General features: G+C 40.9%; 1 protein-coding gene across 4 annotated transcripts in view; it reads right to left on the bottom strand.

Moving 5' to 3' along the window:
- Positions 1-11,805, bottom strand: part of M1AP (meiosis 1 associated protein) — a 92,443-nt gene extending 80,638 nt beyond the window's left edge. Inside the window, exons 1-2 of one of the 4 annotated variants that reach the window (XR_008500528.1) lie at positions 11,638-11,790; positions 3,458-3,749 (exon numbers count right to left, since the gene is read on the bottom strand). Coding sequence is in view for 3 of the 4 variants with exons in the window: in XM_054474763.2 (XP_054330738.1) it covers positions 3,458-3,697 (240 nt within the window). In the remaining variant the exon portion in view is untranslated. Of the gene's footprint in view, positions 1-3,457; positions 3,750-11,637 lie in introns of all 4 variants that reach the window. The other 3 variants (XM_054474763.2, XM_054474765.1, XM_054474764.1) reach the window with 3 other exon arrangements.
- Positions 11,806-12,562: the final 757 nt, after the last annotated feature.

Genomic DNA, 12,562 nt, shown 5'->3' with positions numbered 1-12,562 from the left:
TTTTGATTTATCCATGGTGTTTCTGGGTGTATTTCTTTGTATAGGTTTTTTAGTGGTGGCTCTAATTATCACATTGTACATAGAAACTTATCAGAGTCAATTGGTGTCTACATTTTACCAGTTCATATGAAGTGTAGAAACCTTACCTCCCTTTATATCACTTTCCCCTGCTTTGTTTATAATATAATTGTCTTAGGTATTTTCTCTACACATATCTCAAACTCCTGGGCTCAAGTGATCCTCCTGCCTCAGACTCCCAAAGTGCTAAGATTATAGGTGTGAGTCACCATGCCCAGACTCAAGATTTCATCTTTAACAATAGTTTTTATATGATGTGCCTTAATGTAGTTTTCTTCATGTTTCTTGTGCATGGCATTCATTGATTTCTTAAATTTGTGGGTTTGGAGTATTTATCAAAATTAGAAAAATTTTGGCCATTTTTTAGAAGTATTTTTTCTATATCCTGTTCCTCTCCTTTGGAGACTTTAATTACACATATATTAGATGGCTTGAAGTTGCCCCAGAGCTCAATTATGTTCTATCCATTTAAAAAAATAATTATTTTCTTTCTGTATTTCATGTTGGATAGTTTCTATTCCTATGTCTTCATGCTCACTAATCTTTTCTTTTGTAATGTCTAATCTGCCAATAATTCCATCTAGTGTATTTTCCATGCCAGAAATTGTAGTTTTCCTCTCTAAAAGTTTGATTTGGAACTTTTAAAACATCTTCTATATCTCCACTTAGCTTTTTGAACACGTGGAACCCAATTATAACAATTGTCTTAATGTCCTAATCTGCTAATTCTAACATTTATGTCACTTCTGGGTCAGTTTTAATTAATAATTTCTTCATAATGAGTCATAATTTCCTGCTTCTTTGCACACCTATTTAAGTTTTGATTGAACGTCAGACAGTATGAATTTTACCTTGATGGGTGCTAGATAGTTTTGTATTTCTATAAATATTCTTGAGCTTTGTTCTGGGATAGTTAAGTTACCTGGAAACAGTTTGACACTTAGGATCTTGTGTTTATGTTAGGTAGTCTTGAGCAGTACTAAGTCTTGGGCTATTTTATGCCCTACTACTGAGGCAAGATCTTTGTGAGTCCTCTATCCAATGTATCATGAATTATGAGGATTTCCAGCTTGGCTGATATGAACAGGTACTATTCCAGTTGTGAGTATCAGGTACCACTGTCTCTAGTCCTTTAGGGTGGCTCCTTCTTTGGCCTTGGGTGTTTCCTCATGTGCATTTACTGATCAGTACTCTGCTGAATACTCAAGGGGGACCCTCTTCAGGTCTTTATAGAGTTCTGTATGTAGCTCCTTCTCCTCTAGCTATTAATACCTTGGTCTTTCTGAAGTCCCAGATCCATCTCCTTGACTCAAGGAAACCACTGGCACCCGCCCCTAGGTTCTCCCTCTCTGCATTGTAGCTTAGAAACTCTCTCAAGGCAGTAAGCTGGGACAATTCTTTTTTTTTTTTTTTCGGGACGGAGTCTTGCTCTGTTGCCCAGGCTGGAGTGCAGTGGCATGACCTCGGCTCACTACAACCTCCGCCTCCAGGGTTCAAGTGATTCTTCCGCCTCAGCCTCCCAAGTAGCTGGGATTACAGGCAGCCACCATCATGCCTGGCTAATTTTTGTATTTTTGTAGAGGTGGGGTTTTACCATGTTGGCCAGGCTGGTCTTGAACTCCTGACCTCAGGTGATCTGCAAGCTGGAACAATTCTAAGTCTCACCTCATTGACTTCCTATCTCCCAGGGGGCTTTGTTCTTTGCTGCCTGATGTCCAGTGTTTTGAAAAGTGTTTTTCATAGGTTTTATCCAGTTTTTTTTTATTGTTTTAGGCAAGAGGGTAAATCAGCTTGCTGTTATTCTGTCTAGGGTGGAACAGTGACTTGCTTCCAATGAACAGAATGTGGAGGAAGTGACAACATGTTACTTTTGAGACTAAGACATAAAACGTATTTTGGCTTCTTCATTGCTCTCTCTCTCTTTTGGATCAGTTGTTCTGGGAAAAGCCCCGCTGCCACAAATTAAGGGCATTCACACAGCCCTTTGGAGAGATCCAAGTGGTCAGGAAATAAGAATTTCTGCCAACAGCTAAGTGAATACGCCATCTTGCAACTGGATCCTCCAGCCTCAATCAAGCTTTCAGATGACTGACATCTTGGCTACAACCTCATGAGGGACCCCAAGCCTGATTTACCTAAGCCACTTATGAATTCCTAACTCATAGTAACTATGAGATGATGTTTATTAATTTAGACTACTACAGTTTGGGATAATTTGTTACACAGCAATAAACAATGAATAGAGGTACCAAATCCTGCTCAAACTGTAGAAAGGATCAGTTGAATTTCTTAAATAATTTTATCCTTTTCCCAACCCCAACCCAGCTTAAGTAACAATGCACAGACAAAATCCCCACACTTAGCACTTGGAGCATTTATACTCAAAACTTTCCCTGTGTGACTTTTGTCAAGAAATAAACCATGAGTTGTTGTAAGCCTAAGGTTCTGTCAAAGCAACCAGGGTATGTTCTAACTCAAGAAGCATGAAGTAATATATATTATTTTCATTCTTTATAGTATCAACAGAGATGTTATCTTTCCACTTCCAATGAGGGAAACTAAGGCATTAATAAAAAAATAGATTTCAGTCATATATTACATTCATAATTCAGCAATGGATTTATGAAATTTCCTCTTTTGGAAATCTTAAATAAGACTTATATCCATTTGATAACATATATTAGCAGCAAGGCTACCTCAAGGAAGGAGATGCATAGAACCTCTGGAAGTCTTTCTCATCACTATGATTCTGAATTTTATACAAGGGAGAAAGGGAAGATTGAAATTTTGAGGAGGAGCATAGATAATTGTTTATGTATGAAGGAGCTTTGTAAAGACACTGCCCCTGGCCCAGCCATTGCCTTCCATAACCCTAGGGGGCAGTTTCACCTGAGTCTATGTGGAATGTAGAAAAAATATTTTCATGTTTTTGCATAGTTAGGGCTTTCTGAGCAAAGAAATCTGGTACCTGGGTTAAAGGGCAAGTCTTGGAAGTTAAAAGATGATTGAATAGTCAGAGACCTCAGAAGAGATTTAGAGGCTTCCCTCCTTGTGTGTTTACATTTCAAAGGGCATAAAAGGAGTCAGTTGTTTACATTTCAAACATCTGTCAATGCCAAGGTTTCTCTCCCTCTCTCTGGAGTGGAGCTTGTAGCCTATTTATACTCCCAGATTAATAATTTTGGATTTTCTCTTCAACAGTACACACCCCTATATATGCAGGATGCCCTCTGGCTCTCATGGTGTTACTCGGGGGCTACTGTGTGTGGAGAAGTAGTGTGGTTATTGTTGTAAGTATTAATAACTGTGATCTCTATTCCAGAAACCTTACCACTGTATTTGCTTTCAGGGTAAAATGAATAAATATAGATATACTTACCACAAAAGGGAGGATGCACTCATGCTGATCTTGTACCATGTATAAACTGAACAGGGACATGCGGCTGGGGCCCATCAAGCTGCAGGCTAGAGAGAAGAAGTTCTGCAGAGCCTCACAGAGGTTGGTGCAGATGTCAGCCCAGGACGGTAGAGCAATGTGCACAATGAGAAGCCGTGGAGGTTGCTGGTCAATCTGAGTGTGAGTGGAGGGCCCTTTACCAGCAGTTCGCCCAGGATGCATGGCAGCAAAACCAGGAGGGGAACTGTAGCCACCAGCTGGATATTCTTTACACCTATAGGGAAGGAAAGAGAAACCACTGGTTTTCAAACTGAATTACGTGTGCTCTGTTGAAATATAAAATACAAGTCGAGGGAAACAAATCCAGAAAGGAGTCAGATTGGGTACTAAAGCTTGTCCAGTCCATCCTATTTTTTTTTTTTTTTTTGAGACAGAGTCTCGGTCTGTCATCAGGCTGGAGTGCAGTGGTGCGATCTTGGCTCACTGCAACCTCCGTCTCCCAGGTTCAAGCGATTCTCCTGCTTCAGCCTCCCAAGTAGCTGGGATTACAAGCATGCGCCACCACGCCCAGCTAATTTTTGTATTTTTAGGATGGGGTTTCACCATGTTGGCCAGGATGGTCTTGATCTCTTGACCTCATGATCTGCCCGCCTTGGCCTCCCAAAGTGCTGGAATTACAGGCGTGAGCCACTGTACCCGGCCCAGGCCATCCTATTTTAACAGCTGCCAAGAGATCTAGATGTTTGCCTATAATGTAAGCCTGAGAATGCTTAGAGATGCTGAGTGGAACTAATCAAAAGTTACACCAAAAAAACTCAAGCTTCTGTCTCAAAGTAAGCTATCTGCCCTCATAAGCTTTGTTTCTTTATTAGCATTTATTGCACTCTACTACAATTTGTTTCTATGACTGCCTCTCCCACAATATTGTAAGCTTCCCAAGGGTAGAGAACCTGTCTTGTTGATTTTATTCATCAATGCCTAGCATATGTGTGTTTAGTACCTAACGAATAATTCTTAAAAATGAAAATATGACTACATTTCTCCTTGGTTAAAATTCTTTGGTTGTCTGAATCTCTTATAAGGTAAAATTTAAACTGTCTTTAAGACCTGTCATTACTTGTTAGCCTCATTAGAAACTGTTCCTCACCTCAAGGTTTTCATGGAAACAATACCAAATATATTCACTTTAGTGCATTTGCTCATGCTGCTTCTCTGCCTCCAATACTCCTGCCTTCTTTCTTTACTGGCTACTTATACTTATCCCCAGGACTCAGATTAGGAAGTGAGAACAAATGAGAACAAAAAACCAATATAAGGAATGAGAAAGGGACATCATTACAAATGCTCAAACGTGAAAAGGGTTTAAGAGGACATAATGAATAGCTTTATGCTAATAAATTTGATAAAGTGGACAAATTCCTAGAAAAATGTATCTAACCAATACTAAAGAAATTTTAGAAACCTAAATAGTCTATAATCATTAAGGAAATGTAATTGGTAATCAAATATCTTCCCACAAGTAAGAGGGTCAGACGATTTCACTGATGAGCTCCATCAAACTTGCAAAGACCAAGAATTTCAATTTTTTTTTTTTTTTTTTTTTGTAGAGATGGGGTCTTGCCATGTTGCCCAAGATGGTCTCAAACTCCTGGGCTCAAGTGATCCACCTGCCTCAGCCTCCTGAACTGCTGGGATTACAGGTGTGAGCCACTGTGCCCAGCCAAGAATTTCAATCTTAAACAAATTATTTTAAGAACAGAAGAACATATATAACAGGATACACTCCTCAACTAATTTTTTTTTTTTTTTAGATGGAGTTTCACTCTTGTTGCCCAGGCTGGAGTGCAATGGCATGATCTTGGCTCGCTGCAACCTCCGCCTCCTGGGTTCAAGTGATTCTCCTGCCTCAGCCTCCCGAGTAGCTGGGATTACAGGCATGTGTCACCATGCCTGGCTAATTTTGTATTTTTAGTAGAGACAGGGTTTCTCCATGTTGGTCATGCTGGTCTCGAACTCCTGATCTCAGGTGATCTGCCTGCCTCGGCCTCCCAAAGTGCGGGGATTACAGGCGTGAGCCATGGCACCTGGCCTCCTCAATTAATTTTATGAGGTTAGCACAACCTTTGAAAGTGAAACCAGATAAAGGTGTAATAAGAAAAAAATTATAGGATAATCTCACCCATAAACTTGTAAAAATTCTAAATAAAATATTGAGAAATTGAAACTAATAATATACAAAAAAAAACACAGCATGACCAAGTTGAGTTTATCCCAAGAACATAAGGTTGATATAACATTAGAATATCAATCACGTAATTCGTCACATTAAAAAAGTAAATGAGAAAAATGATATGATCATCCCAATAGATGCGAAAAAGCCTCTGTTTAAAACCCAGCATTTGTGCATGATAAAGACTGAGCAAGAATAGATGATAGGAATAATCTGACAAAATATATTTACAAAAAGAGAGAGTAAACATCATTCTTCATGGTGATATGTTGAAAGCTTTCCATGTAAGACAAGGAGCATGCTATCATCACTTCTATTCAGCATTATAGTGAAGGTAGTAATGAGGTAAGACAAATAAATAAAAGGCATTGCAATGGAAGAAAGAAAACTGTCATTGTGTGCCAATGATTGTGTATATAGAAAATCTAAAATAATCTACAGCTTTGTAATTTTTCCCAAAAGTTCTCCTTGTCTTTTGTCAAATTTTAGTCTTAGGGATCTGTTAATTTTTAAATATTAATTTACATTTCAAAGAACTATCGATGACAAAGTTTCTCTCCCTTTCTCATCTTTTTAAATTTCATTTTTAGTTTGTTGCTTATGTATAGAAATATAGTTAATTAAAACAATCTTTTATAGAGATGCGGTCTTGCTATGTTGCCCAGGTTCGTCTTGAACTTCTGAGCTCAACCAATCCAACCGGCTCTGCCACCCAAAGTGCTGGGATTACAGGCATGAACCACTGTGCCCAGCTATAATTAATTTTTGTATATTGACTTTATATTTAACAACCTTGCTGCACTCTCCTACTAATTATAATAATTTATCTATAGAACTTTTTGGATTTTTTTTGTTCTTAATCACATAATCTTTAAAGAATCATATATAACAGGATACATAAAAAAAAGTCAGATCATAGCAGCCAAAAGACTATTAATAACAATCTTGTTCACAATTACCCAAAACTGAAAAAAACACAAATGTCAATCTACATTAAAATGGATAAATCATAGTATATTTCCACATACAGCAATGAAGATGAATGAACTACAGTTGCATGTGGCAACATGGATGATTCTAAGAAACATAATATTGAGTAAAAGCAGCAAGACACAAAGAATACATACACATGTAGCATGATTTCATCTACATAGATTTTAAAAATAAGCAAAAGTAGTTATATTGTTTAGAGGTGCATACACAGTGATAAAACTATAAAGAAAAGCAAAGAAATGATTATCACAAAAATGAGGGAAGTGATTTTCCCTAGGAAAGAATGAAGGCATTATGATGAGAAGAGACAAAAGAAGGGGGTCCTGGGGTGTTGGTAATGTTCTTTTTTTTTTTTTTTTTTTTTTTTTTTTGAGACACGGTCTCGCTCCATCGCCCAGGCTGGAGTGCAGCAAGTGGCCCAATCTCAGCTCACTGCCACCTCCACCTCCCAGGCTCAAGTGATCCTCCCACCTCAGCCTCCTAAGTACCTGGCACTACAGGCATGCACCACAATGCCTCGCTAATTTGTGTTTTTTTTTGGTAGAGACAGGGTTTTGCCATGTTGCCCAGGCTGGTCTCAAACTCCTGGGCTCAAGTAATCCTCCCACCTTGGCCTCCCAAAGTACTGGGATTACAGGGATGAGCCACCACTTCCAGCCTAATGTTCTATTTCTTGATCTTTATTGTGGATATTGGGTATTCACTTTCTACTATTAAACTATACATTCATGTTTTATGACATTTTCTGTATATATGTTATATTTAATAATAAAAATATTTCAAGAACATTAGGACAATCAAAAGAAAACAAAAGAAATATGATAAAAAAGATAGCTAAAAAATATGTCCTCACCTCTGAGAACTAAAATCATTCTATATAATTGTTTTTAGCTAAAGAATGTAGGGAAAATTAAAGCTTATTTGATTTCCCCTGTGACCAATAGAAAGATAATTATGATAATTTTCAGAAACACTTTGGAATTTAGAATCTTTAAAAATGATCTAAGAATACATAGATAGGCCAGGCGCGGTGGCTCACGCCTGTAATCCCAGCACTTTGAGAGGCCGAGGCGGGTGGATCTCAAGGTCAGGAGTTCGAGACCAGCCTGACCAACATGGTAAAACCCCATCTCTACTAAAAATACAAAAATTAGCTGGGCGTGGTAGCGCGTGCTTGTAATCCCAGCTACTCAGGAGGCTGAGGCAGGAGAATCGCTTGAACCCGGGAGGCGGAGGTTGCAGTGAGCCAAGATCGTGCCATTGCACTCCAGCCTGGGCGACAGCACGAGACCCTGTCTCAAAAAAAAAAAAAAAAAAGAAAAATACATAGATAGATGTATTTCCCCAAATGAATCAGTGAAGTTATTCTCTTCAAACTTCCCTTTTTGAATAGTGGAAGTCAGCATTTGTTCATTTGACATTTTTAAAAATTGAGTTCCAATTACGTGCTGGATACAGCTAGAAAAATAAATGAATGAATATGCTAATCTGTTGAAAGTCATCTTGAACCAGAAATCCAAATCAATTACTAATGTATTTACCAAGAAAGCACATAACATATTTGTAAACTGTACTTTAAGTACATGGGGCCAATTTCTACATGGAATGCTGAACTTGAAGCTGACACAGAGAAATTCACACAAACAGGTAGTCAGAGGCCTTATTTAATGTATAATTAAATTTAATTATCCATCTCCATCTCTTACATCTGAAAACGCCATTTTAAAGTAGAGGCAGGGCAACCCGCTCAGGTCCCCTTCCACACTGTGGAAGCTTTGTTCTCTCACTCTTTGCAATAAATCTTGCTGTTGCTCACTTTTTGGGTCCGCACTGCCTTTATGAGCTGTAAAACTCACCGTGAAGGTCTGCAGCTTCGCTCCTGAGGCCAGCGAGACCACGAACCCACTGGGAGGAACGAACAACTCCACACACGCCGCCTTAAGAGCTGTAACACTCACCGCAAAGGTCTGCAGCTTCACTCCTGAAGCCAGCGAGACCACGAATCCACCAGAAGGAAGAAACTCCAGACACATCCGAACATCAGAAGGAACAAACTCCGGACACACCATCTTTAAGAACTGTAACACTGCCAGGGTCCGCGGCTTCATTCTTGAAGTCAGCAAGATCAAGAACCCACCAATTCTGGATACAGTATTGCTGGGCCGTAAGGCACGTATGAGTTTAGTTTTGATAGTGAGGTAGGAGGCGGGACTCAACTCTGCAGGAAGGGCTTGGACACCAGACCAAATTGAGGACTAGCTTAAACAGGGCCAGGGTGGAAGCAGCTTTCCATAAGACATGCCCACCAGTGTGCCATGTCAGTTTACCATTGCCATGGCAAAACTCAGAAGTTACCATCCCTTTCTATAACAACGACTCTATGACCTGGAAGTTACCATGCTTTTCCTAGAAATTTCTGCATCAACTCCCCCTTAATTTGCATGTAATTAAAAGTGGGTATAACTATGACTGCTGAACTACCTCTGAGCTGCTATTCTGAGCACACTGCCTATGGGGTAGCCCTGCTCCACACTTGCAGTACCTCTGCTGCTGCTGTACACTGCTGCTTCAATAAAAGTTGTTGTTTAACACCACCAGCTCACCCTCGAAAAAAATAAAAATAAAAAAATAAAGTAAAGGCAGTCCTCATTTTGCATGGTTCCAGTATATAGATTTCAGTTACTACAGTTTAGTTAATTAACACTAGTCCTCCAACAACACAGTTCAAATTTCAGTTACCATGGAATATTAACTGTAATTACATAAAGTAGTATCTAGCTCTTTAGTTCACGAATTACTACAGTTATCAGTATCAATAGTATAGTATACTGATATAGCGTACTGATACAGTGATCAGTGCATCATGATCAGTAATTAATTATATCACTTCTTTCAAAGTCTGTTGGTGACCGGTCACTGCAGATCCATTAGTCAGTTAAAGCACAGACAGAAGTGTGTAGTTGTGTCGCCTCCTTGTCTCCTAGTGATAAGCCCATGTGATGTTTTATAAAAACAAAAATTGAAAGAGGAAACTAGCCAATAAAAGGAGCAGCAAAGAAATAAAAAATGATAATGCCAAGAGTGAAATCTGAATCTAACGTAAGTGGAGTTAAAAGGAGAAACAGCTGACTATGAGAGTGTTGACACTGCCTCCACTTGATAGACTCTAGAGAAGCAGCCAGAGGAATTTAGTGAAGGCAAACTTATCAACATACTTGAGGAAAGTCATTGTGGTGAAAAGGATGAAGACATCCTACACAAAGGGCCACTGGCAAAAAGCTTCATTATTAAATAAACTTTCAGAGATATTTTACAAAATTGAAGGTACAAAGGATAAAATGTAGGAAACTGACCCAAACTTAGAAAGAAGTATGACAGTTTGCCAAGACACAGAAAAAATGTTTGCTCTCTCATAAGTTTTACTATGAGAAGCAAACAAGTACTGTTCAAACTACTCTTGGTAAGTTTTTTTTCAACAAATAAAACACTTTAGCTCTCAATGTTTCTAATGTTTTAAGTTAGCATATGAAATAGTTTTACTGTTTTACATTTCCCTACACAGTTAGTAAGAAAGTTTTAGTGTTTTGACAATTTTTCAAGGTTATAGAACAACTGTAATTTTTCCCATTGGTGTTTAAGATCTCTTTGAATGGTTTCAGCTTGCAGTCATTTTTCAATCCCACACTAATGTGCAATTGGAAGACTGTATTTTAAATGAGGTAAGAGGCAGCTCTCTTCCTTACATCCTCAAACATCAATTCATGCATCTGATGTGTCTGGGCATAGTACTAAACAGGCTCTGACCTTATTTTGACCCTATACTCTCCACTTTTGCCAAGAACACTCGCTTAATGAATTCTCCCTGCAAACTGGTTAAAAATGGAACTGGGCCTTGAACCACCCAAAACCACCAAGTTATGCCCAAACTAAAACCCCTCCAAGGACTTCCAATTACACCACTGGAAACAAAATCCAATCTCTTTACCCTGGCCCTAAAGTTCTGCTTGTGCCTTCTGCCCAACTCTCCATCCTCACACCAGGCCCTCCCCTGCCCGCACCCCGGGAGATCCACCTCTCACAGATCGGCTTCTCGCTGTGTCTGCCTCTGCGGATGTTCTGTTCTGTTCCGTGCTGAGCTTTCTAGGTTAGGGCCCCTTTACAAGCCCTCATTCACTTTGTCGCGTGATAAAGGATTCAATGGTTCTCCCTCTGGCAGGGCCCTATTAAAGATTTCGTGGGCCCCTTCCTCCATTAAAAAAAGATTAAAAGAAGTTAATGGATTTTGTAGGCCCTAAAAATCTCATTTCCCCCTCCTGACGTGAGAAAAAAATCAAAACACTTTCTTTGACTTCATGGGTTCACTTTAAACGAAATGAAAACATTCTCGTGGCCGGGCGCGGTGGCTCACGCCTGTAATCTCAGCACTTTAGGAGGCCGAGGCGGGCGGATCACGAGGTCAGGAGTTCGAGACCAGCCTGGGCAACATGGTGAAACCACGTCTCTACTAAAAATATAAAAAAATTAGCCAGGCGTGGTGGCGGGAGCTTGTAATTCCAGCTTACTCGAGAGGCTGAGGCGGAGAATCACTTGAACCCGGGAGGCGGAGGTTGCAGTGAGCCGAGATTACGCCATTGCACTCCAGGCTGGGCGACAAGAGTGAAATTCCGTCTCAAAAACAAAGCAAAACCAGAAGAAAAAAAAAATTCTCGTGGCCCCCTGAAGCCTCGTGGTCCCTCGGCATGGCGCCTGCCGTGCCTGGCAGATCAGCAGCCCGGCCCTCGGGCCTGGAGGTCCCGCGGAGGAAGCTCCGGGCCCAGACTCCGCGCAGGCCTGGCCGCCCAGAACAGTCTGCGGAAGGATAACTCCAACAGCGATTTCGGAGCCTCTCTCTTGGCGTCAGTCTTGCCATGGCACCCGCCACGGCCAGCGCAACCAACACCTGCCTGAGGACGGGCCGGAGTTCGGCCCACGCCCAGCCTGCGAAGTGGTGCCTGCTGCTCTCGGGCTGCTCTCCCTCCCCGAGGCGTGGAGAAGCGTCCCTGTCTTCGGAAGACGGAGGCCCCCTCACCTGGTCCTCCCGGCTCTCAGCGTGCGCCCGCGCGTTCGGAGGCGCCCCCCTCAGGCCGGCGCGGTTGGGCGGGAGGCTCACTGCGGGCAAGGCGGGGCATGGCTGCCTCAGGGTGCGCTTCAGGTGGCGCTTCAGGAAAACGGTCTCCAAGTCCCTAGATACCCTGAGAACAGTCCTTCTTTATCCCTTAGGTAGAATTTTGTCTATTTGTTGGAAATGCTGTGCTAAACCTGACATTTTTCTTTTTCTACCCCTTCCCATGAAACATGCCAGTAGCGCCCCCACCGACCGTTTTCTTGGTTTTAACTTTTCCCTTCCACATCATTTCCTTCAGCCAGTCGCTATTTTGTTGACTAAACATCTGTGGTGGGCACATTATGTGCCATGCATTGTGCTAGGATTGGAGCACAGTGGATGTACAGACAATGGTCCCTGCCCTCATGGAAGTTATAGCTGCCTTCAGAAAGTTCTTTTAAGTCTTTTCAAACTCCTGTATTCCAAGAGGGTCTGTCCTCTCTTCATACTCATTCTCGCTTACTTGAGGTTGATTCCCATAGTCCCTTTGACGAACTCCAGATGGGGTAGGAGCGTCCTGGTCCTTAACAGTTGGTTGGTCTGGGTCTTCAACTCTGTCTGGTTAAAAAGGAATTCTCTGAATTAGTCCACAGGAGAGGGAAAAATAATGCTAGTTCCAAGCTAGAAATGTACAAGCAGTTTTCCTTGTTTTCTTTATTATTATTATTGTTATTTTCTCAGTTCATTGCCTAGATGCAGGTTGGAGGTGGGGTGGGGCAAT

Source organism: Pongo pygmaeus, chromosome 12 (assembly GCF_028885625.2).
Source record: "Pongo pygmaeus isolate AG05252 chromosome 12, NHGRI_mPonPyg2-v2.0_pri, whole genome shotgun sequence".
NCBI lineage: Eukaryota > Metazoa > Chordata > Mammalia > Primates > Hominidae > Pongo > Pongo pygmaeus.
This window is presented reverse-complemented; position numbering and strand designations above follow the sequence as displayed.